Source organism: Giraffa tippelskirchi, chromosome 6 (genome assembly GCF_054371585.1).
Source record: "Giraffa tippelskirchi isolate mGirTip1 chromosome 6, T2T-mGirTip1v1.2.pri, whole genome shotgun sequence".
Classification (NCBI taxonomy): domain Eukaryota; kingdom Metazoa; phylum Chordata; class Mammalia; order Artiodactyla; family Giraffidae; genus Giraffa; species Giraffa tippelskirchi.
Genome location: NC_137280.1, coordinates 55,746,303 through 55,773,376, shown reverse-complemented (window position 1 = coordinate 55,773,376; position 27,074 = coordinate 55,746,303). Strand labels below are relative to the sequence as shown.

Below are 27,074 nucleotides of genomic sequence, written 5' to 3'. Positions count from 1 at the left end.
GCCAGTTACTATGAGTTAAAATACCACCTTACCTAACACATCAGCTCAGTCCTTTATCAGCTACGTTATAGTAGCTCAGTCATTGAATCTAGCAAATTCCTTCCTGCCACTGAGGACAAGGAACCCCTGTTTGTGGTGCTGATGTGGTGACTGAAGGATAGGAAGTTGGGTGTGATTATTTTCCCCAAAAAAGAGCTTCTTTCATCACATTCATTCATCCTACTCAGTTCAATAATAATTCAATATTGTAATAAATAACAGTAATCATTGAAAAATCACCAGTGCTCATGAAATGGCTTTTAAATTACATCATACAAACCAAAGAAAATCCTGAATGTGAAATTTCTAGAGAGATCTCTGTTAGCTAAGGCACAGCTGTGTTCCACACGTGTGCTTCTATTCTTATACCACCCATTTTTAATTAGGTTTATCATTTACCATGATTCCCAGCATTATGGTCACCTTGATTCCACTTACTCCATCAGCTCCCAGCTGAATGACTCTACTTTATAGGAGTGTATGAGTTAAGACCCTTGCTGACCATCTCAGGGCACCCGAGGTAACCAGGTTCCTCCCTTACCGCTTGCCTCGTGGGTAATGGCGTACATATTCCCCAACGTCATGGGCGGCAACAGCTAAGACTTGGGGATCATCAGACACCTCCAGAAGTTTGGTCAAAATTCTGAAATAAATTTAATTCAAAGAGAGACTGATTTCTAATCCTTTTCTAGAACACAAGAGAACACAGGTATAATGCTGATACTTTCTCAAAAATGTACATTTACAAATATAACTGTATTTTCTACAAGTTTCACTATTATACAAAGTACACTGCACATCATTTATTGTACATAAGTTAGCAGCCTTCAGACCTTTTAAACACACATAACAGGTCACTTTCAGATCCATAATGTCCACTGCTCACAAGTCCCACAATATCAGGGGGAGAGTGGGAGGGAAAACTGCAGGTGGCACACAGGGAGATTTCAGGGCAGTGAAACACTTCCGTGTGACACAGAACATGTTGAGAATACTTACAGAATTCCTACAAAATGGGGAAAACAAAAGAACAACAACAACAACAAAACTGAACAGGCATTTCTCCTGGGAAAAAAGATAACCCAAATGGCCAATAAGCATGTGAAAAGGTATTCAACCACATTAGTAAGCAAGAAAATATATGTTAAAACCATGGACTATCTAAAAAACTTAAAGAAGGACAAAAATATGTCCACGAGTATGTGGAATGATGGAGTTTATCTAGCATGTAAACTGGAATTAACTGAATGTGAAACTTACTTCAAGAGCTCATAATTCTTTTCATTTAACCTCGCAGCATTCTCTCTCCAAAATTTCTCAGATTTGTGCACAGGACTCCACTCCAACCTTCCAGACTTAAGTTCTGAACTGTATTCATCAAATGAGCTATAAAAATTTTGAAAGAATTCAAAGTATAAGAATCTGAGAGATACTCCAAAATGTAAAAAACGTAGAACATCTTCACTAATGATTTAACTATAGAGACTGAGCATCCTTTATATATTATCCCTAAATAAAGTTTAAACAGCTTAAATCATCTTCAGTAAGCCACATGAAATTGATTCAGAGCACTGAGGTCCAACGTTCCTGTCAAATTTGAATGCTCATCATGAGATGTTAAAAGGAGCACTTGTTTCCAAAATCCTTACCCTAATATACACATGAATATATGTCACTAAAATATCTGATAATTTAGCATTGTTTCTACCACATCACTTAAAATACTGTATTTAACAGATCACTCAATATGGTAGGATACCTTTATATAAACAGTGTATTACTTTAACATAAAATAAAGTAGTATATTTTATTATACTTTAAATGTCAAACTATGATATGGCACTACAAAAAATAAAAACACATACCTCAGGACAATATTTTTAACTGTGATTATCAATAATGTAGAGATAATTCACTAATTGAATTAGCCCACTATAGATTAATAATAGAAATAAAACCTCTGTACATGGAACAAACTGAAATGTATTTTAGTTCAAAAATTATTCACTATGCCTATGTGCTAAGTCGCTTCAGCTGTGTCTGACACTTTGAGACTCTATGGACTTGTAGGTCTTCATAGAACCATTCAACTTCAGCTTCTTCAGCATTATTGGTTGGAGCATAGACTTGGATTACTGTGATATTGAATGGTTTACCTTGGAAATGAACAGAGATCATTCTGTTGTTTTTGAGACTGTAGTACTGCAATTGGACTTTTTTGTTGACTATGATGGCTACTCCATTTCTTCTAAAGGATTCTTGCCCACAGTAGCAGATATAACGGTCATCTGAGTTAAATTCATCCATTCCAGTCCATTTTAGCTCACAGATTCCTAAAATGTCGATGTTCACTCTTGCCATCTCCTGTTTGACCACTTCCAATGTGCCTTGATTCATGGACCTAACATTCCAGGTTCCTATGCAACATTGATCTTTACAGCATGGGAGTTTACTTCCATCACCAGTCACATCCACAACTGGGTGTTGTTTTTGCTTTGGCTCCATCCCATCATTCTTTCTGGAGTTATTTCTCCACTGATCTCCAGTAGCATACTGGGCACCTACCGACCTGTGGAGTTCATCTTTCAGTGTCCTATCTTTTTGCCTTTTCATACTGTTCATGGGGTACTCAAGACAAGAATGCTGAAGTGGTTTACCATTCCCTTCTCCAGTGGACCACATTTTGTCAGAACTCTCCACCATGACCTGTCCGTCTTGAGTGGTCCCACATGGCATGGTTCATAGTTTCACTGAGTTAGACAAGGCTGTGTGGTCCATGTGATCAGGTGGGTTAGTTTTCTGTGACTGTGGTTTTCAGTCAGAAGAATCAGTAAGTACTAAAAATTGGCTAGCATGGAGTAAATAATTTAGAAAGCTATCACTAATTTATTTTTTAAAAGGATCTCAAATCATTATTACAGAAGAACTAATGGTAATTTTTAAAAATAAACATAATAAAATGGAATTTATATAAACTGAAAGTCCATGGCTGGCCTATTATACTACAAATAATTTAATCATATTTGCAATTACAAAAAGAGAAAACTCACTCGGCTTTCTTCCATAAAACTCTGTATAAACCATTGATGCAGGTGACAGCTCCCACCTTGACAAAGGCATATGGGCCTGGAGACTATGGGCTACACTGAGTTATCTGGTAAATACATTCCCAGAACACACATTGTACTGAAGGCATGTGCTGGACACCTCACGGAAAGTCCTACAAGATTAGAACGTTTATCACTATTTTACCAAAAGGAAAACTGAGACTTCAAAATGTCAAGAAGCTTGTTCAAGGCCACACGTGGACAAAGTAGCCCAATAATTCAAACCCCAGCTCCCAAACCCCAACTCTTCTTAGTAAATAACTCTCTTTCCAGAATGTGTCAGTACTTTAAAAACAAAGAATGCAACGGTTAATGGGGAAAATTGTCAAGCTATTATTAAACAAAAAAGAACCAAGACCAGAAGAATATGTGGAACCCATTTGCATTTGTGTGTTGGGGGTGGGGGCTAGAAGGTGTTTAGAAATCACAGTGTGGGGGGAGGAGGTGGGGAAGATGGGGAAGTGGCCTGGAGTCCCTTCTGGACTGTAATAAGGGAGGGATTTTTCTTTTTACTGCATGTACATCACTTGCAGAATTTTTTAATATAAACAATAAAGCCACAGAAACTTAAAAAAGCATGAAAAAAATACTCTTTCCCTATATGAGCAAACCTCCATAAATGAAAATGACTGCTGCTTAAAAAAAGATTCTACACTGGCCGATTCTCCGAGGGTGGCGTCCACAACCTGGGGGAGAATGGTGGGTGGGACTTCAGACAACCGAGAATGGGGAGTCCTCCCCCCAGAAGAGGAGAACGCACACACAGCTCTGACCAACTGTCCCCACGGGGACGAGCCAGTGTTTCCACATCCCTCAGTTTTCAATAGAAGACACCATGTTTTATCGCAATCTTCTGAGTTCATAGTTAGTAACAAATTGAGACTTTCTTAAAATAGGAGGCCAGGCAACGGCCCAGGATACCCAGCCCGTGAGAATCAAAGAGGACAGCACACCTGAGATCCTGGACACTCTCACCGAGTTTCTCCAACAGGAACTTGATATCCTCACTGATGTCTTCATCGTCGTACTTCTGCTGTTCCAAGTTCTCCAGCTGTTTCAGGACTTTGCACTGAATCATCGCCAGGGCATACTCTTGGCGAGTTTCTCGTTCAGTTGACTTCTCTAAGAAGTTCTGGGTTAGACAGAGACATGATGAGAAATGATGTAACCTGTTATGTGATGTTGTCTGCACCTACCTTCCCACCCTCTCTCCTCCACCTGTTCTCAGGGTACCCATCACCTTAAGTGGATGCCTGCATCACAAACTCTGACTTCTCTCCTGAGCACCTGTCCCACCTCAGAAGCATCCTTCTGATTCCTTCTTTCCCTACTGGCTCACTAAACATTTTAAATTATTGCCCCAGACAAGCCTCAAAACCCTGCACACATTTACAATGGGGGCCATCCCCATCTTTGGTCACAGCCGGGCTCTTGGGGGCACTACTGTGAACACTGTTCATCGGCCACACAGAGCCCCTAGGATGCTAAGAAAGACTGCTTTCTCAGTATCCCCTAGTTCCCAATCGGTGACCTTTTTCTCCCCCACATCAACCTCTCAGTGCACAGAGGACAGCAATAAAGAACTTTCTTGCTTCAACAATTATCAGAAGCAATTTTCTGTTTTTAGGAGGACTGATGAAAGCAGCAAAAGAATCTAAGTATTTCTGAAACTGTTCACTGAATTAACCAATGTTTCTGAGCAACGACCATTCCTATGCTCAGGCCTGGAATAAGGAAAAACAAGCTCTCAAGAAAGCCACCTTGACAAAGTTGGCAAACAAGGCCTGTCTAATCCCCTCCCCCATGCTCCTACACAAATCCTGCAATAACAATTCTAAATCAACTGTACCAAAGTTTTAATCTTCTTTATTTCTGCAAGGATATTACATTTCTAACAATTATGATAAATAAATGCAGAGAGGCTTTGGCTTAGCATATGAAAATCAGTAAGATCCATCCCTACCAGTACTCTAATGACGTTTTTCACAGAAACAGAAAAACAATCCTGAAATCCATATGGAAACACAAAAGCCTCCAAATGTCCACAGCAATCTTGAGAAAGAAGAACAAAGCTGGAGAGGTCACACTTCCTGATTTCAAACTAAACTACAAGGCTCTAATGATCAAAACAGGATGGCACTGGCATAAAACAGATACACAAATCAATGAAACAGAACAGAAGGCCTCTCTGGAGGGGTTATGACTGTGAACTATCTGCAGAGAATATGCAAGTCTGTGCATGTCTGTGTCTATGTATGTGGATGTGAATCAAACATCATAGTTAACACAAGCTAATATAAATTCAAATTCAACTGGGTGGTGTTTCTTCCCAAGCCTTTCCAAGCTTTCATGCAGTCATAAAATATAATTTATCTTATTATCTGACATATTAGGTAGGGTCTGGACTAAGCAGAGCCAAAAAAGAGAAAGAAAATTCACAACAGATGTATAACTCTAGACAACAAATACAGCCCCCAAGTGTCTTTCTCAGTCATGGCCTCAAAACATTCTAACTTATTTTAGAAACAAAAGACTGACATATCAAGTTAACCGATGGAATAACATTTATGGAGACCTGGAGTTCAGCACCTGCTATGAATAAGTGAGACTGACATTTTCAAAAATAAAATTTCACCCAGCCAAATGAAAAAAAAAAATTTAACAGCTGCTAGATTTTTTCAGCTCACAGCAGCTCAGCAAGCTTCCTAAAGTCTTCAGCATAAAAATTTTCTTCCTGAGTTTCAGGATGTGGGGAAAAATGTATAACTAGATGATCCTCAAACAACCTCATCAGTGAAATCTTTATTAAAGGTTATAGGAATTTGAGAATGATAAAAAAAAGAACATGTCATTGTCATTTGTTTTCACCTATTTGATGGTCTAAATCAAATGGCTTTACTATGTCCTTACTAATGGCTCAATTTTAACTCAGTTATGTACATCAAAGTTTTGGATGTCTAAGGATGTTCTTCTGATATTCAGTCTTCAGTCTAATCATACAACAACTATATTGTCCCAGTTTAGTAAGGATAGTCTAAAAAACTAATATACCTGTCAATAGATTGGGTCTATTTTAAATAATCTGAAATTCAAATTGGACAACAGAAGCCCAGAAATTAACATAAGTTCCATGCATTGTGTGTGGGTAAAAAAATTGAATCTGCAAATAAATTTTAAGTAAGACTGTTAAATCTTGCTAAACATTAGTAAAACATTTGTGCTACCTCTTCTAAATCTAACAGAAGAGCCCTTGACCTCTGCCTAGGTGCCACATTAACCTAGAATGCAATTCATAGAGGTGGGGGTTAAAGAGGCAGACGGTTGTTATTTTGTGCTTTTATGAAGAGAAAAGGAGGAAAAGAAATATTTCCTGTATATTTACTATTGCCAGGCCCTTTGTCTGTTACTTCATTGAATCCTTATCCAATGTTGAAGTGAGTTAAGTCTCACTCAACACCTTCTACAGACGGAGGAATCAGCTCTGAGAGCTCACACCACCCTCCTATCCAGCCATGCCGGGACTCACTCCAGGTCTGCCCACTCCAGAGCCGACACTCTTGCTACCACACCAAGTGGAGAGGAAAACTAGAAAAGAGCTACACTAGATGTCCATAAAAAGCTGATCAACAATCTGGAGAGGTCCCAAATCAGGGCCAAAGAAAACAAAGAATCTCAGTCTGGCAGTGACTTTTTGAATGTTGTGACTTCTACAGAGTCCAGCATGGCCCCCTGCACCCTGAACTTCCCAGTGTGTTTAAGGGAAGATGCTGACTGAGGTCATGGCCAAAATCCTAACATCCTAAGAGGACAACTTCACTGCTCAAAGTAACTGTAGATCTCTAAAGTTGTCTTAGAAATGACTGCTGGTCAGCAGACCCAGGATCAGAAATACAACTCCATTCTAAAAGAAGGGCCCAGGACAGAAAAAAACCTCAAACAGCCTCCTGGAAAACAAGGCCACCTGAATATAGCACTGTCACACTCCCGACAAGTGCCTGCAATCCGCACATATCATCCATATAGACAGCTTCCTTTCTCCCACCATAAATACAATCTGTGATATTTCAGTCTAAGCTCACCAAGAATCCACAGCTCCATGACCACCGGGAGAACAAGCAACATTTGCACCTGCTGAAAGGCCTCAGGCTGCACAAAACATGCCTCACACACACACACACATATCACACACCCCTCACAGAACACACCACACACACACACTATACACAACACACCACACACACCACAGACCACCACATACACATCACACACCCCCACTGAATACACCACACACACACCACACACACATCACACGCTACAGAACACCACACACATCCCACACAGAAAACACACACCCCACTGAATACACCACACACACACCACACACACATCACACGCTACAGAACACCACACACATCCCACACAGAAAACACACACCCCACTGAATACACCACACGCACACCACACACACAGCACACACTACAGAACACATACACACACACCCCACAGAACACACGCCACATACACACACCCCACAGAACACACACACACTCCACAGGCCATACCCCCCAACAGGATACACTCCTCACAAAACGCTTACACGGAATGCTGCGAGGATGATCCTCGTCACCTTCTCTTTGACCGACTCCTGCAGGATGTCGGACAGGACAGGGATGATGTTGTAGCGCCTCAGGTGTTCACACATCTGCGGACTGAAAGCCAGGAGCCATACGGAAAAGATCATCTGATACTGGAGCTGAAAGCCACACTTGTTACTCAGAACGCCCATGATGCTGAAAGGAACATAGGTGGAGACGACGTTTAGTAATAGGACAGTGCAACAGGAAGTAGAAATAACTCTTTCTGCTCTTTCTGCCCCAGTGGGCCAGTCTCTCAGAATCACATCGTCTCCTTTCTGCTGGCAGGAGGGAGCGAGCCAGACCCCTGCTCTCAGAGGGCCAGTCCACACAGCCAGAGTCTCAGGACACTGCCCCCTTGCTGCAGGGTGTGCGGTCACACGGCGAACAGTAGGAGGTCCTGACTGGCATTCAGGACGTGACCCTTGCACCTCAGCATGCAATTTCCTTTTGAATCTTACCTTTCACTTTTATGCTACTTTATATTACTATATACTTTTAAAAATACTTCAAATGTCCGGGTACAAATGTTCACAAAGGGCAGTTGAATAGGGCGGGGGGGGGGGGGAGCAATTACTTCAGCGGAAGCCCACCTGCTTTAGCTCCAGTAGTTAAAAAGTCAGTGCTGACCTCCAGACTTTCCAGTAACGTAAGAGTGTATTCTTGGTCTTATACAGGCACATAAACTTTCAGAAACAGTGTGTGCCATTCATGTAACCGAAAAAGAAACTACACAGAGAAAACAGGTCCTGGGCTCTTAAACCACAGTCCCCTTTCGCGCTTCTCAAACAGGCTATGCTCACAATTTTTTCTCCTCCCAGGATCCCTGCTTGTGATTCGAGGAGCACCAAAAAGGAAAAAAAGAAAACCTTCAATCCTAAACAAAAGAAATGGCAGAGTACAAAGTACATGTTTTCTTTCTTTAAAAAATGAAAAAATTCAATGACTTTTCTAAACTGTCCCACTCTCAGCAAGTTAACATATTCTACCTTTATTAATGCCTGTTCTCTAGAATATGCAACACTGCTCTGCTCTCAAAGTGAACCCTAAGGTGAACTGGGGATGTTTTGTTATGTGTCAGTGCAGTCATCCTTGGTCTAAAAAGAAAAAAAAGGGGTACCATTCTGTTGATAATGGCTGTTCATGTGAGGGGAGGGGGGTATATGGGGAATTTCTGTACATTCCTGTCAAGTATTATTGTAAACCTAAAACTGCTTTAAAAAAAGAAAAAGGTCTTCAAAAAAAAATTTAACACTCAGGGTAGCCATTTTTAGCAAAACTTGTTTCACTTTTATGTATGTATACATATTATATATGTGTGTGTATTTGTTGTATTGTGCTATAAAATGTATTTTTTTTAGATCAAAGCCGCCTGCAGGCCACTGTAGTTAATTATACTGGCAAATAAAAGCATAAATTAACCTCAAAAAAAAAATCAATGCCTGTTCTCGACTTAAAAGTCTCTGTATTAATTTGATTACAACTAACCTTGTTGGTGGGTATTACCATATCAAAGAGTGTAGGTTGGACATGACATACTCTAGATTGTATTTACGCCCTTTCTTGTTGCTAAACTGAACAGGTAATACTGGTTCAGTTCAGTTCAGTCCCTCAGTCATGTCCGACGCTTTGAGACACCAAGGACTGCAGCATGCCAGGCTTCCCTGTCCATCACCAACTTCCGGAGTTTACTCAAACTCATGTCCATCGAGTCGGTGATGCCATCCAACCATCTCATCTTCTGTTATCCCCTTCTCCTCCTGCCTTCAATCCTTCCCAGCATCAGTGTCTTTTCAAATGAGTCAGCTCTTCACATCAGGTGGCCAAAGTATTGGAGTTTCAGCTTCAACATCAGTCCTTCCAATGAACACCCAGGACTGATCTCCTTTAGGATGGACTGGTTGGATCTCCTTGCAGTCCAAGAGACTCTCAAGAGTCTTCTCCAACACCACAGTTCAAAAGCATCAATTCTTCGGCGCTCAGCTTTCTGTAGAGTCCAACTCTCACATCCATACATGACTATTGAACAAACCATGGCTTTGACCAGATGGACCTTTGTTGGCAAAGTAATGTCTCTGCTTTTTAATATGCTCTCTAGGTTGGTCATAGTTTTTCTTCCAAGGAGCAAGCATCTTTTAATTTCATGGCTGCAATCACCATCAGCAGTGATTCTGGAGCCCAAAAAAATAAAGTCTGACACTGTTTCCACTGTTTCCCCATCTATTTCCCATGAAGTGATGGGACCAGATGCCATGATCTTAGTTTTCTGAATGTTGAGCTTTAAGCCAACTTTTTCACTCTCCTCTTTCACTTTCATCAAGAGGCTCTTTAGTTCTTCTTCACTCTCTACCATAAGGGTGGTGTCATCTGCATATCTGAGGTTATTGATATTTCTCCCGGCAATCTTGATTCCAGCTTGTGCTTCCTCCAGCCCAGCATTTCTCATGATGTACTCTGCATATAAGTTAAATAAACAGGGTGACAATATACATCCTTGACGTACTCCTTTCCCGATTTAGGATCAGTCTGTTGTTCCATGTCCAGGTCTAACTGTTGCTTCTTGACCTGCAAACAGATTTCTCAGGAAGCAGGTAAGGTGGTCTGGTATTCCCATCTCCTGATTCCGCAGTTTGTTGTGATCCACACGAAGACTTTGACATTACCATCTTCCAAAATACTATGCCAATAACTAGAAGAGCAGCATCTTGTTAGCCTCTCTGTATGCCATTAGGGTCCACTAGACCAAACTTTAGGTGTTTGAGTTTATCTTTTGAGCAATTATAACTATTTTTAGAAACAGCTGTTTCATGACTTTTATTCTCTCTTACAGGGCTTTCAAAGAACAAAAAGAAAATTCACTTTTTGTTTAATAGGATAAAATTCAATATATCTTACAATTACAATACAGGTCTATTGGACCCATTTATAATCCTAAGATATACTGTGAGTTTGTTAACTATAATTTGAAGAATCATACTACTTTACCATCCTAGATGTTATTTCATCATTATTCACTCAATATTCTCAAGTATGATAAAAAAAATAGTAAAGACTAAAGTTATAAAAAAAACTGGGACGATGGAATCACCTAGAAGATGACATAATAGTAAAATGAATAATTATCCTTTCTTACTACATTGCCCAAAATATCAGATCACTTATAAAAAGATAAATAGACCAGAAACACCATCTGCATAGTCACCTTCAGGTTTCTGTGCAGAGGAGAGCTAACACGTGAGACAGCTATCCTAAGAAGTGGGTTGCCTGCACAGCAGGCCCCTGGCTAGCCTCTGGGAACATGACTGGTGATCAGCCCCCCTACACAGAAACAGAACTTTGCCTAGAAAATGTTGTTGTTGTTGTTTAGTTGCTAAGTTGTGTCTCTTTTGTGACCCCATGGACTGTAGTCAGCTAGGCTCCTCTGTCTGTGGGACTTCCCAGTCAAGAACACTGAGTGGGTTGCCATTTTCTCCTCCAGGGGATCTTCCCGACCCAGGGATCGAACCTGTGTCTCCAGCATTGGCAGGAGGACTATTTACTACTGAGCCACCAGGGACTAAACTGTGTACACAAACAAGATGCTGTGTCTATGCTGAAGACCTGCTTTCCCTCTGGAGTCTGAATGTTGCTTCGTGCAAGGTGGAGAGCACCAACCCGACACACTAACAATGAAAACTGGGGGCCCTGAGTCTCCAGCATGTTTCCTGGGGAAAAACATCACACAAGACATTTGAAAAAAAATTTTTTAAAAAAGCACCTTCATTGCCGTAATTAAACATATTAATTTCTTTGACAATGTCAAGGAGAGATGCTCTTAAACGTTACCCCACATGACAAGTGAGGACTCACCAGTTCACCCCATCTGCCTCCACCCAGGCGAAGCGGTACTCATTGACTCGGAGCATCAGCTGCAGACACCCGGCCACGCACTGCACGTACTGGGAACTCTGCGTGGGAGAAAGCACCTCAGGTCACCAGGTTGCACAGATGCCAGAGTCTGGAGTTAGTGTTTACTAGGGTTTCTGATGGTAACATCAGAACGTCCAAAAGTCCTATTATTTTTTCAAAAGTCAATTCTTTTTACTTTCCTCTCTGACTCTTAGAAATGAAGCTGACTTCTATGAAATTAAGCCTACATGGTTCAAGCCTACATTCAGTTAGGGAAATCAAGGAACACAGTAATTATGTCTTTGATACGGTCTGATGAACAGCTTATTATCCTGCAGTGTTTCACTTACCCCTGAAGAGAGGCATGATACAGACAATACTGCTCTTCATAATTATATAAACATCAAAGATCAACAATAAAATCAAAAAGATGTGTATTCTCTGAGATGGGCCCATATCTGAATGATATGAAGCTGGTTGCCGAACCTTTTCAATGCTCAATTTCTGCATCCTTAGTAAGGATGATACTGCTAAGCACTCTGAAAGGGTACTCTTAGGATTAAGTAAAGTAGTTCATACAGCACAGAGTTAAGACAATTACAGAAACTCAATAAAAAAGAACTTAAAAAAACTATGCAGCATATACAAATCTAACTAAACACGTGAAAAAGATTATGACTTTTAAAAACTATCAGTTCAGTGGCACTGTCTTAGAGAAACTGAAGTTAAATCTGAAGCTTGAAATAAATATGAATAAATAATCCCCAAGAAGTTGCAGGCACCTCCATATTAGAAAAGCTGGTGGTGATACCTGGCCTGGGCTCCTCCCTAAATATTTACCATGAGCCTTGTATCTGTAAAAATGAAGGAACAAGGGGAAATTTCAGACTCTGGCCTTAATGAGCATGCTGACAAAAGGAAAAAAGAAAGCAGAGGACAGTGGATGTCATATAAATACACAAAACCTAACACACATGATGCTTTTGAAGTTCTATTGAAGTTCTATGTTTCCATTTAAACTAAGCTTGTTAAAAACTAACACTTGAAAGAAATTCCAGGCACTCAAACACAAAAACACAATGATATAAGCATATCTGGTAGAATAATCAAAAGCCATCATGGAAAGGTTATCTCAGGTTTTACCTAGAAAGTAGTGAACACAGTTACCCAAAGCACAATATATATCCAGTAATACTAATATAATTTGTCTAAAAACTCAAAATGTTAGCAAAAATTAATGATCCAATAAAAAGGTGAATTTTCAGTTCTAAAACAATCTTCCATAATGGGAGAAAATATATATGTATTTTTCCAATAAGGTCAGCAGGTAAGTAGCCCTTTGTGAAAGGAGAATTCCATCTTTCTTGTTTAGAGACAGAGTCTGGGCAAGCTTTCTCCAATAATGAACAAAAAGGCAGCCTAGGGCACACTCTCCTCTTCCACTTATCATCAATCTCAACACAAAAATTTCTTGGTTCGCTGTCTTTTTCCATGTCCATTTACCAGTCTATACTGCAATACATGACACATTTTAAAAATGGCTTCTTCGTTGCTAGTTACAGCTTCAGCATTCACATATAAACGAGCAGATAAAAGATGTTGCTTGTAAAACCGCACTCTCCTGTGATGCACCGCGAGGCAGCCCAACACCAGCCCAGAAATTATTTTCAGCGACGGCAAAGCTGACAGACAACTGAATGACTGCCTTCAATTAAACAAAGTAAACTATATCACTTCCTTAGCTTTCTCTCACATCATCCTATTTGTCTCATGTATAAAACTATTCAATGATTTATTTTTAGAGAGAATAATCAGCCTTCTATCAATCCAGTGAGTCACCGCCTCTGCTCCCACACAGACACAATCCAGGCCCTGCTGGAGGCGGTGCACCACCATGCGGAGCTCAGGCAGCCCTGCCTGTTCTCTCTGCCCTCCCCAGAGCCATGCCCACACTGTCACCTCTACAACCACCTCTACCCTCCTGCTCTGCTTTCCTCCCTCGTTTCAGCAGCCAGAGAAGAAAGAGACCATCAGCCAGAGAGCCGCTCAGCTGCCAACACCACACCCCCACATGGAACTATACCTACGGCCATTTCCACCTCCCTCACGTCCAGCAGAGGCGGGCAGTGCTTCCTGTCCAGGCCCCACAGCCCCACAAGGCCTGCAGCCCACTCCTCCCACACAGCGCAATCTGTAGCTCCAGTGTCTGTTGGTTTCCTCTACTCACCACCTAAATATACTCTATGTTTCTCATCTTCACATTACCCCTAAATGTGGTACCAACCTCTGCATCTCTCTTCCTCCTAATACATGAAGGTTTCTTGAAAGCTCCATCACCAGGTTCTTACCTCTCTTCCATCTTACCACCCCACTAACATGGCAACTGCTAGGGTCAGCAGTGACCTTCAGTAGCCAGGTCCAACAGTTACTTTCCCCGCTGAGGACCAGAACTCTACTCCCAGTTACCTCCCAGAACTCCCGCCCCTCCTCTCTCCAGATGAACTGACCCACGGGAGCAAACATCGACTCCTCCACCAGGAAAGAAAGGCAGGAACAGAGTATCGCAGTTAAGAACAAAGGCTCTGGGACCAGCCTGCCATACTCGGCCACTTCCAAGCCTCGGGTCCCTGAGTGAGCTTCCCACCAATAAAGTGGGGGGAATAACAGGGCACATCCTGTGGGGTGTGGGATAATCTCATTAGCTAACACGTGACAGGCTAGGCAGAGATCCAGCTACAATGTGCACAAGCCCCCCTGGTAGAGAAAAAGCAACTTGACTTCTCAACACATTTAAAAGAAGACCATCAAATACACTCTCCAATATGGCTGACAACGGGAATTCTCCTACATTATGGTGGATTAGGCACCTAAGGAAAACAGCAACTGGCAGAATTCAAGAGGGGCCCCCAGATCCATATTCTGGAGAATGAAAAATAATTCAAGCAGCTAGGAATGATAAAGCAGAAAGGCAACAAAAGATACACATAGGAACTGCAGAGACATTGTGCCAAAGTTACACTAGAGCTGCAACAGTGTTTACAGACCACTTTTCAACACCTATCTCCATAAGGCAGGGGTTTAAGTACAAACTAAAAGAGAAAGTGTAAAGATAATATTCCTCTAAATTTTGCAATCGTGGGCACTTAAAAAAAGAAAAAGTCTGCAGTGCAGAGAAGAACAGCTGTCTAGAAATATTAGAAACACACGTGTGTCTGGTGGCATCAGTGAAGCACAGAGCTGAATCCATCAGCACACAACCAACCAAAATAATCCTCAGAAGCCAGCTGTAAATGAAATCCTCCAGGACTGGTGATTAACCCCCCGCCAAAGCACTCAATGCTTCGTGACTATGAAATAAATCTTTTCTCATAGAGCTAAAAAGTCAGTGTTCACACCTCATACACACACAAGTGTGCACGTGTAGTTTTTGCTTCTATCACGACATCCACTTTAGAGAGTAATGCAGGACAATGCCAGTGTCAGGAGGAAATTGGAACTGTCTCCCTTTGCTGATGGATGTGCAAACTGGTTTAGAAAAGTGACTGGACTGCTGGATCTAAATTCACATGTACCCTGTACCCTGGCAACTCCATTCTAGAAATCAAGTGCTCCAGGCATGAGTGGTTACATCTACCGAAAGCTATGTACAATGATGTAACCCTGTATATACGTAATTAAATTTGATTTTCTCCTGTTCCTCTGTCTCACGTCAATTTAATTCTTTGACCAGCCAGAAGAACCCAGAAAGAAGAGAGGGTAATTTTTTCCTCCCCACAAAGTTATGACATAAAAAAAGTGACCAAAGAAAGGAAAGGAGGCAAAGAAGGAGAGAGGTTATTAGCAATCAGAAGTTTTGCTAAATTATCTCCGGCGTATCACTGAAACTCTTCAAAATTGTTGTCTCATCAATACAAGAAAGCAATACCAACCTACCAAATTAAAAAACAACAAACCCCTGCTACTCAAATCTGAACTGACATCAGTTTCCATTAAACACAAAACATTATAATATACATCATCATTATTATTACCTCATATTCAGGAACTAAAACACACACAGTGCAAGAATTCTCTTGAAGTTGGCTTATTAAAAGAGACTCTCCAGTCAACATTCATAAAACACCTATATTAAATTAATACCTAAATTAAAATAAGTCTTACCAAAAAAGTAATTTCACTATTAATTTACAAATTTATAAATCTCCTTCAAGTACTGCTTTCAATCTAATTTGCTTAGTCATGTAATTTAATTACATGACTACTGGGATCCTTTATTGAAGGGAAAAATTATTGTGGACTTCAGAAAATATGATTTACTTTATAAATGATTGCTTTGTATGCAATTCCAAGAAAACATCTGAAGTACAACATTAGGTTACCTTATTATGATAATATATAGCCATGGTAACAAATGTTATGTAAAGGAAAGTCTGGTACTGAAATACTTTACCATTTAACTTTCCTTTGCATTGCTAGAATATACACAATCCTTCCAAACATCTGATCAGAAAAGCAAAACTGATAGCTTATCTGTTCTCCTTTTTGTAACATTCATTCTTTATATACTTTATGATATAAAGTATATACTTTATACTTTAAAGTATACTTTAAAGTATAAAGCATATTCTTTAATGATCCTCAATGTTTAAAACATACTAATTTTATGACAAGAAAACAAAAGGCAATTGAACAATGAAAATGATGCAGGAAGTGCTTTTGGTAAATAGCAATGCTCTGGAAACCTACACAAAGACACGTAATTGGTCGTGAACTTCCTGAGGTCCTCACAGACTTGACAAGTCACCAGTGAGAGGGGACTGGAGTTAATAACAAGCCTGCCCTATCCAGGTGTCTGACTCAGCTCACTCACGTCTGCTACTGGGCAGCACTTCCTATAAACTCATCAACAGATAGTAAAGAAGCAAATCACAAAAGTTCTCCACCTCCTCTGAAAGACTGAAAAGTCTTAAATTAAAAACATGGCTGGGCGTCCTTGGTGGTGCAATGGTTAAGCATCTGTCTGCCAATGCAGGGGACCCGGGTTCGATCCCTGGTCTGGGAAGATCCCACATGCTGTGGAGTAACTAAACCTGTACACCACAACTACTGAAGCCTGCACCCTAGAGCCTGTGCTCTGCAACAAGAGGCACCACAGTGAGAAGCCTGCACACACAAGAGAGAGAGCCCTTGCACAGCAACAAAGACCCAGCACAGCCAAAAATGAAATAAATAAATTTATAAAAAAGAAAAAACATAGCCTTAAATTTAAAATAGAATAAAAGCTATAAAACTTAACTTCACGTTAACAAGGATGTTGGAACTGCCAGAGAATACAATTTAAGGAATTTGGCCAAAAGTCAAAAATGCTAAGGTTTTTATCCCCCTTTCATTCTAAAATGCTGTTACTGAAAACATTACACTTTTAGGTGACAGAAGCCTGTCACAGATAACCATGTATCACATGACTCATTCACATGAAGTGGCTTCAAGAGGCAAGTCCAGAGACAGAAAGCAGGTGAGTGCTTGCCAAAGGCAGGCAGGGGGTTAGGATGGGGGCGACTGTTGATGAGAACACGGTTTCTTCCTGGGGTGTTGAAAATGCTACAAAACTAGATTGTGGCAATGGTTGTACAACCCTGTAAATATATGAAAATCTGCTGAATTGCAAGTGGAAGGACTATATAGTATGAGAAACATACTTTGATAAAGTTGCAAACAAAGCAACCAAAAAGCCTGCATAAAATGGAAAGCTGATCTGCTCACTCACACTTGCCACATTTCTGGGCTCAAAAGCCATGTGTGCGAGGGACTCCCAGAGTAGACAATGAGAATATGAAGAACAACACTTCCATCATCATGGCAAGTTCCACTGGACAGACCTGCTCCAGAATGTTAAATGGCAAGACACAATAAGTGACAAGAGAACCTGGCAACTTGACTGTGTTACTTATTGCCAGTGAAACTACGTCCACCCAGCAATAACCAGGGCTGAGCTGGGTCTACAGCAGAGATGGCCAGAGAAAAGGACAAGGCCAGACATGGGAGCAGGCAGTCCCCTTGCTCCCCTGCACACAGGTATGGAAGAAGCTGGACAAAGGGAAAAGGATGCCCAGATTCTTCTAACTCCTCCAAAGGCCGGGAGATACCACAGCGTTCCTCTTTCTGTCAGGGCGTCAGCACAGCAATCAATGCCAAGGCTATACGACTTCCTCGGAAAAACTGAAAACTGATAATCCACATGCAGGAGTCAGCAAAGAGCTGAACGACAGTAGAAGACCAGTCAGCTTAAGTACATGCAATCTGAAGTCATTCATGATCTTTACATTGAGGTAAAAACAACACAATGCATTTTAAGAAAAGTTAATTTATGGAACATCATTTAAATAAAAATGTCTACACAGGTCCACTCATAACTTAGGATGTTGCTTCTGTGCCATTTTAGAAGCCAAGACTGTGGCATCATGCTTCTCATTCTGCAGTGCAGAGCTGTGCCCTGTTTGTTTTATACTGGCATCAAGTGGCAGCAGCAAGGAATGCAGCCTACCCAACCCCATTTGTATGCTGCCTGAAACCCTAAACGGATTTTAAAAAGTAACATGGATATTTTTTAAAAGTCTGAGTAGGTGAGGCAACTTGGAGAATGTCTAAAGCTCCAGGTTCAGTCCACAGGTCTTAGAACCCCTCTCGGGAAGGACTCTGTCTCCCTGGTGGTTTTGTAACCATGACCAGATGACCGTGGGCAAGCGGATGACCTTAGGCAAGCCAGTGTGCCTTTTCAGCAGCATCACTGCTCATCCCTGGAATGTGACTTATGGTAAGAACCACATCAAAGACAAGCTGTGAATATTCAAGGAGATGTAAATGCCAGGTGACTGAAACAATGCCAGGCATATAGCAGGAGCTCCATAAATACCAATTACCAATTCCGATCCCCCTACTAAAATGAAACCGTCAAACAAAGTGCTAACACCCCTCTCTCATCTGCTTTCCAAGCATAGAGCCTTCTGAAGAAGTAGGACCCTTCAGGAAAAACAGGGAGTGTGTTCAGGTGCATAGGACACTAAAGAGAAAAGACTGGACATCAAAGGCCATCTTCTCTCCATCCATATCTTCTCTCCACCCACAATCACCCTCGATGCTACTAACTCTGCTGGGACATACATGTCAAGTCCACCAGAATACCCACTTTGACTGACCGCCATCAGGTCAAAGGATCATGTGTTCCACACGCCGGACAGGAGAGAGCAAGAAAGGGATGTCATGTGACCAGAGCTCACTCACTACGGAAGCCTGAATAACTTCCAGACCCTTTGACAGCCACTTTAGTTTATAAACATGTGTGATTCTGAAAACACCTTTTAAAAATTTGACAAATAAATCTAACCAGATAATTTTTCAAACAATTTTTCAAAACTTAGCAAACTGATAGGAAAAAACTCAAGTCATATAAGACAAAGCTTCCCAACTTAAACATCTGCTCGTGGTTGAGCATCTAGACTTGGAGCCTACCTCCTCCTTCCCCACCCAGCCCCCAAACTGCTCACCTGGTTCTATACCTTGTTCTGATTCCACTTCTGGCTCGTGCCGATTTCTGGTCTAACACACCCAAGCGTGCTAGGGTCAACAGGTCAAGTCCCCCCACTCACGCCCCAAGAGAAGCAACACTCTTGGCTCTGAAATGGATTCTGTTGCCCTTCCTAGTCTGCGAGCACACATATGGGGTGTTTGGGGCAAGTTATGAACACGGATCCCATGTGGCTTCCCCTGAACTTGGCTGAGGTCTATCACAGGCAGGCAGGAATGTAGACACAATTCTTCTATATTTTTAACTCTTTCCCCACCTCTCTCTCAACTGGCGCTAATCATGCCAGCTCCTACTTGTCCACATTTATTGCCAATTCTTGAACTCTTCTGAGTACAGAGAAATTAAACCATTCCCCATCAGCGGAGATTACTCTAACCAGGAAAGGAATTTGGGGAGATATGGTTGGTTTTAACATTTAACCTTTGGGCTCTACAGAAATGTGGGGCATGTCTGGCCTGAAGAGGAGGGATGTGCCCCCACCATAGGCCTCCAGAAAACCCTGAGCAACAAGGGCAAGTAGTGGGTCTTCGGACCAGCAGGGAACCGAACTATCTCCAGCTGCCTGGCACAGGGCTCGTGGATCTGTCAGACATCAAGGTCTGAAGTCAGCAGCTCTGGTGAACTCACTCGAGTAGCTCTGACTCTTAGGCCTCAGATATAGCCGCCTGAAGAGGAATGCAACAGGAAGAGGGCGTGCCACGTCCAGCGACAGCAGAAAGTGACCCCACGGCCTAGGAAGGCTCACACACAGCGTTCAGGACTCCACTAACCCAAGTGGAGGTGGCACCAAAACTGTGGATTTACATCCAGGGATGCTAACTGCCTACAACTCAAAGTAACTTATGCTCAGGGTGTGAGGAGGCCAGCGAATAAAGAGGGAGTGTACTTACATCGCTTGAAGAGACTGTTCCTGTTTCAGCAGCGACACCGCTACCACGCAGTTTCTATTATGAAATAAATAACTCATTACTTAGTTTTGTTTTTAATCTTATCCTACTTTATTAGCTTACTAATTTTATCATTATTTTTCTAGTCCTATTTAATGGAGTATCATCAACTAATAAAAAGCATGGGGATGACATGAAATATTCTAAACATCGTTACATTCTTCCAGATAATACCTTAATCAGTAAGTTATCTTAAATTATCTTAAAATAATAAACTGAATACTAAGTTCCAGCTATATTGTTTAAGTGAAGCTGGTGCAAAATTTCCAACTCTCAGGATTTACTGCCTGAATCGTTTTTCCAATAAGACAATGTCTTAAGCACAACTATCTACACTGTGTTCTGCTTCAAAGCTTTCAAAACAGGTGTCTGATGATGGAAAGATACTACGTGGTACTCAAAGATGAGACTATTCACAGCAAGGCTAATACACTATAATGACAATCAGAACCTCACATGTTATACAGGAATGGACAAAGGAAATTTAAAAAACAAAATATTCAAATTTGTACCTAATTCAGACTTTTGAAAGTTTATTTTTATTAGAATCATGAAAGTGTGATCCTTTTTTATGAGAGAGAAAATGCTTATGACAGAGAAAAAGAGACCTTGCAGAGACAGTGTTATCACATGGCATTTAAGCAAGAAGAAAAAAATTCCTGAACAAGCCAACACTTCATTCTTCAGACAAGAGGCCTGTAATTGATTCCTGACCAGAGGCTGGGGGAGGAGTGTCTGCCCACAGCAAGACGCAGCAGCCGGGCCCAGCAGAAGCAGTGACCAGACTCACAGCAGACCGGGCTGAAGACTCTCCCTGGAGCACGATGTGCAAAGCAGAGAAGCCAGACCTGAACAAGGCCAGAGACTCGGCAACTAAAAAAGAGAGAGCCAGCATGCTGGAAAGACACAGAAAGGTCTCTAAGAGCATTCACCTCACACCAAGAAGCTCGGGTCTGATGAAAATTGTTCCAAACACTGAAACACCTGCTTCTACTAGGGACTAGAGGAATACATCCTCAACTGCTGGCCATGGTTACAATCACAGCTACTGGCTCTAACAGGGACAGATGGTCTGTGAGGCACAACACAAGTGTTTCTCTCGTGAGAAGTCTAAGCTGAAACGACCCAGCGTGCTGGAGGCGCACAGCAGCATGCAGACTCTGCTACCAACTCTAGTTTTAGGAGTCCGGCTACCACAGAGCCTCACAGCTGACCCCAAAGCAAGATGACATCTGCTCAAAGGGAGAACTAACCTCAAAACAGGGGGGAAAGTGGGGGTGGGGGTTACCTATGTAATTAAGCATTCTGATCTCAAATGGTACACACTCAGGAATTTTAAACTTTGTCTTCACATAGCTATTTTTCACGTTCTAAATATCTTCTTTTTGAAATCCCTCACCAATTCTACAAAATCTGCAAACTTGTGGCTCGTATAAAATTACTTTTAAAAATTAAGCCCCAAACCTGTTAAAATGTATGCTCTTGACAGAGAAAATAACTGATTTTGTTCAAGACACTTCAGAATCTCCCTGTCCAAACAGAAAAGACTATGAGGCTCCACCACCCCCCGCCCCCACAAAGGCAAGCAAGGATAAGACAAAAAATAAATCCAAACAAAATGTCATGGTGTCTCTCTCATGCTTCAAATTAAATTCTATTAAGATCCTGAAGCCACCTAAAGTCTAAATGACACCTTTCCCAAACTTTATTTCAAGTAGACCTTTATTTGTGATCTAACACTGTCACCACCACACCTACTAGCAATGCTTCTTCTGGTCTCACCCTTGCTGTCACTCACCCCGCCACACACACCACCCCCTCCTGCCTGTCCTTCCCCAGATCTCCTCCCCAGCCAGCTCGGCTCACTCCTCCCTTGAGGCTACTCCCTCCATGTCCCGTTACCACCTCATAGTTGCTCACTGGACCCCTGGAAGGAAAGAAACCCTCAACTCAGCAACTGGAAGTATCTGGTCACTTGTCCTGCTCCAGGGAACCACGAAGACCAAAGGGACAACTTGTCATTTGCCAGCTGTCACACCCACGAGCTGTCTTTCTCCATGGAGCAGCAAGGTTCAAGAGGTCTGGCAGCAGCGAGACAACCTGCAAGCAGGCCACCTGTTTCCCTGTGGCTGTAAACTCAACCCCAGGACATGGTAGGATCCAGAGAGGCAGCTGCTGTGTGAGACAGCATCTCAAGCTAGACACAGCAGCCCCAGGCCACCCAGAGTGTGTCTTTTGAAGCTGTGTGAGTCCTCCCAATCCTCCAATCCACGTGACTTCGGCAGCCGCCTTCTGGGAAGGGCAATCCTCCCCACTCGCAGAAATGAATGATGGGAAAATCCCGAGTGGCAGAAGAGACAGAAAGGTCTGAGTGGAAGCCAGTCAAAGATAGAAAAGGTGAAGCCCCTATCAGACCTGTGAGCAACATGGCTGACTCAGAGAGTTCAAGATGGCTCTAGTTTAACACAGAATTTCTGCAACTTCACATAAATATCTTAAGTAGCTTTAGAGAACTGAACGTCATATTCTTTTAAGAATACTAAAAGGAGTGTCTCTTACCTGTGAACTCAGTTGAGTCTTTATCCAGTTGAAATAGTAATTCAAGTCGCTGCCTTCCATCAGTTCTTTTCCCCAAGCTGCTAACTTGGCAATAATTCTTGCTGCCTGAAAAACAAGAAAAGCATTTGACTATTATTCTGATTCTAATAATAACAACATCAACCCTAAAAATCAGGACTTGTAACCATTGTGCAGCATGACTTCTTCTAGCACTCAACTTGTCACAAGATAACAGATTATATTTCATTTTTAAAAATGTTTTAATAAGGTCAAATGTAGTTTTAAATATTTCCATTAAAGTGAACCAAAATCAGTTGTATGTTAAGAATTTCAGGACATTCCCGACATTATTCTGAGTTTCAAAAGTAAGACTAGGATTCATTACAAGACCAGCAAAGATCAAAAGAACACAAAAGTCCTTAGAGACTCTCACCAAACCACTTGCCAGAGTCTTGAGCCATCTCCACAACACATTGCCAGCACCACTTCACTCATTCAAGCCCCTGCGAGTCTCACACTTAAATATCTATATCTTGATACAAAATATATCCTGGGTATGAAATAGTCATTTCTTGCAATAGAAACAAATACTCTTTTCTCCTCATTCAAAAATTTCTCAATTTTCTTCAAGCTATAAAATTAATCAAGAATTTTCTAATTAAATAAGCATCGTATGTTTATCAAATCATCATGTTGTATATTTTAAGTATCTTACAGTTTTGCCAGTTAGACATGGGTAAACCTGGAAATCGACAGATATAGACAGGGAGGAAAGGCAGTATAAAATACTACTTCACACACAAACCCAATTTAGTAAATATTCTTTCACTACTTTTTATAAGCAAGTCAGTGTTTCAAAATTCCAGGCTTTTATGTTAATAAACTCATGGAATGCTCTGCAAAATCTGAACTGTGTCAGGCAACCCCGCTTCCTCTGAGCTCCCAGCCCCATTCCCACCCCCCCGACCCCCTCCCCCAACACCCCTGTCACTAACCACCAATAAGGAAACAGAGCTCTGAAAAGTCAGAGCAGCCACTCCTCCTGGCAAGTGGGAAGTCACCTAGTCATAACTGGTGTTCTTCCCAAAATCAGAAATGTGATCAATTCAAAACTCACCATATGAACAGTAAAGAGATCCTGGCGATTCAGCATCGGCAGGAAGTAGGACCAGGCGGTGTTCTTGCTACGTTTAGCATAGTCAAAGAAAATGCTAACACGCTGGTGATTTTCCTTAGAAAGAAAGAACACTGATCAGAATGCATCTTGTTAAAGAACATGACAATTATACACTGCTTCTCAGCCTTTCATTCTCCGTCCCCTCAATCAGTGTGTTTTTTTCCAGTCTGTATGAGATCTGTCCCCCCATTATTATCACAATGGAGCAGAGGGTGGTGATGGGGGCAGGGGTAGACATCTTGAAATAAAAATCACCTCTAATGTATTACGATTAATTTAAATCTGGTGAGCCATGTTAACAGATGCCTGCAGGTGGAGCACCCCTAGCTACACTTCTCAGCATGCCCCACTCCTGACCTGCACCTCCCAGTGCTGTCTGGACACCTCCACCCTCCATCCACACAAACAAAGTCGGGAGGAGGCAGAAAGATGCCAATTTAGCTCTAGATGGAAGGATCCGCAGGAAGCACCTCAAGCTACTTCCAGGCAGGTAGGAGAAACAGGGAATTAGGAAATCTTGAATGTTCATGGTTACTCCTAGCATGTTGTGATAGAAAAATCAAGGCAAATGAAGACAGCAAAAACCAGCATATACCAGCAGACAGATCTGAGGAACAATTAATTCTTAGTTTCTTAGTTCAAATAATACAAGCTCTACCTCTCATTGAAATGTTCTCTGTGTGATCGATGGCTGAAATCCACTACCTGATTCACTAAATGAATACAGTGGTTAAGTAGCAGTATTTGGCAACGACACAAAAAACCACATAAACAGTCATTTTCATTCCCAGATCAATATTTAAATGTTTTTAAATGCAATGGTTTTGAGACCTCCCTGGTGGTTCAGTAGTTAAGATTCTGTGCTTCCAATGCAGGGGACTCAGGTCAGAATCCCCACTGCGGAACTAGGAACCCACACGTTGCACGGCATACAATGTGCACGGCGGGGCCAAAATAAATATATACAATGTGTTTTTTTAATATGTATTCACTTGGCCACACCGGGTCTTAGTTACAGCATTTGGGATCTTAGGTCCCTGACCAGGGATGGAATCCATGCCCCCTGCACTGGGAGACACTGGACCACCAGGGAAGTCCCCATGGATTTTCATTTGGTTTATACTAGCAGTTACATATTTGAAGAGTAGAAAACTATCTCCTTCACTAACACATCATTAGAGTCTAGAGTAACAACTGAAATAGTCATGGTAATGACTTCATCAAAAAACTCTTAAGTTCAAGCAGGTCATCATTAACTTCGACAGGCCATGGATTTTGTAGCCAGTTGGCCTGTTTCAAAAAGGACTATATCTGGATGCCAACAATCTAAACCTAGATTATACTCGGGTGTAAAAATACAATACTGTGAATAAAGGAGTCTCTGTGTTGAGGGACAACAGAGCAGTAAATAGAAACTGTAAGCCACTGGAAAGGTCCCAAATGATGAGCAAAATGTTCTCCAAATACACTGTGCTTCTGAGGGCAAACCCCTTCCCTACAGTCAGCACTGAGCTCCCAGTACCCGGCCCTGGCCCAGGACACAGGGACGCTGAAATCTGTTGAAAGACTGAAGAAGGAGCCGTGTCATCTGTGAGTACGCAGAGCATCCAGAAAGCCTGTGGGGGTGCACCGAGCACCGCTGTGTTCAGCACAGAACTCAGAGGAAATGTGGAGAAAAGACACACCAGTCCCCCAACATCCTGAAAACCACAACAACAGCCAGTGTGGGAACAGCCCGTCTTCACCATGATCAGCATATGACAACTCCCACAGTGAAGAAAAACATACCATCACACCCTGAAAGAGAACAAGTGCTTAAGTGAAACCTTACAGAAATGCTACTCCTGGGAAAACACAACAAGGTGAGGCCCGAACGTGTCCGCTGAGGAAGACACCCACCTGCAGGGTATCATCCACCAGGGTGAGTATGTACTGAACTGTCTGCTCTTTGGAAATATGAGTCATCAGATTTATAAACGTCTTAGCACACTAAAAAAAAAAAGAAATGAACATTAATCACTGTTTTCAACTGCAGACACAATGCTCTAATGGAATGTCAGTAAAATGTTATTCTCTTGCCTAAATGAGGATGCAAGTATAGAAAATGCACCATTTTACACATATGTGATGAAATACAGGAGGGCCATACTCACATCAGATTTTTTATAATTTCTAATCACGTCAAATGTTTACTATTTTTTTTTTAATGTTTACTATTTTAAAATAGACCTAGCCATCATCAATGCTTGATACCATAAAGAAGCTACATAGACAATCCAATTTAAAATTTTTGTTTTGGTGTTTGGGTTTTTTTGGTCTTTTGGTAAGGCTTATGCATTTATGAGGAAGCAGAATACCAAAGCAGCAAAAGTACACGAATTCAGTTCAGGTGCTGCAATGAGAAGTTTCCATCCTACACTTTAATAACTGAGTCACGATCACTCTAGAATTCAACGAGACTGGCACCCGCAACATGCCTCCTCCCACACTTTCCAGGATTGTACATTTGGGCTAGCCTGTACACCAGATCCTTCAGCCCACTAGGGCCCCATATCAGAAAATCTGATGGGTGGCAGAGTTAGATGCTGTTCTAGGAAGAATACAAAGTAGACAAAGAATTTTCTTAAAAAAAAAAAAAGTTAAGCAACTTTGAAAATACTGTATACTTTGAAACAGTAATTTCCACGCCAGGCAGGAATCTACTCTATTTCGAAAAAAAAAAGTTTCAGAAAATGCTGAAAAGGATGGAGGAACATATGCACACTCAGTATGACATTTTTTCCAAAATCAACAAAGAAAACTAGAAATCACTCAAATGCCTTCCAATAAAAGAGAATTTTTAGTAAAACTATGACACCTGCTTAAGAGGAATGTCAAAGAATCACTGAGAAAATCTCTAGAATGTCTAACAACATTGTGGTCTGCTATCTGTACCGATCACCTGACTGCCTTCAGTCTGAAGCATCTCCTGCTTCTCCTCAGGACTTCTTTTCATCTCAAATCTTTGAATGAACTCGCAGTCTTCAGAAGAAATCATCTGCCCCCTAGAAAGAGAGAATGAGGTTTCTGTTCAGTAAGGACTGAAGGGTCCCTATGAGCTAGTGATACAGAATGCTTGCCTCTCTCCTCTCTCTACGA

At 41.6% G+C, this 27,074-nt stretch overlaps 1 protein-coding gene across 8 annotated transcripts in view; it reads right to left on the bottom strand.

Annotated features, from left to right (window-relative positions):
- ATP6V1H (ATPase H+ transporting V1 subunit H) overlaps positions 1–27,074 on the bottom strand; it is a 47,734-nt gene that overhangs the window by 17,678 nt on the left and 2,982 nt on the right. For 5 of the 8 annotated variants that reach the window (XR_014056010.1, XR_014056011.1, XM_081497926.1 and 2 more), the window contains exons 3-12: positions 26,878–26,980; positions 25,836–25,925; positions 23,877–23,990; positions 22,760–22,864; positions 20,144–20,197; positions 11,630–11,727; positions 7,744–7,936; positions 4,100–4,278; positions 1,300–1,425; positions 581–682 (exon numbers count right to left, since the gene is read on the bottom strand). Coding sequence is in view for 6 of the 8 variants with exons in the window: in XM_081497926.1 (XP_081354052.1) it covers positions 581–682; positions 1,300–1,425; positions 4,100–4,278; positions 7,744–7,936; positions 11,630–11,727; positions 20,144–20,197; positions 22,760–22,864; positions 23,877–23,990; positions 25,836–25,925; positions 26,878–26,980 (1,164 nt within the window). In the remaining 2 variants the exon portion in view is untranslated. The remainder of the gene's footprint in view (positions 1–580; positions 683–1,299; positions 1,426–4,099; positions 4,279–7,743; positions 7,937–11,629; positions 11,728–20,143; positions 20,198–22,759; positions 22,865–23,876; positions 23,991–25,835; positions 25,926–26,877; positions 26,981–27,074) is intronic. The other 3 variants (XM_081497929.1, XM_081497927.1, XM_081497928.1) reach the window with 1 other exon arrangement.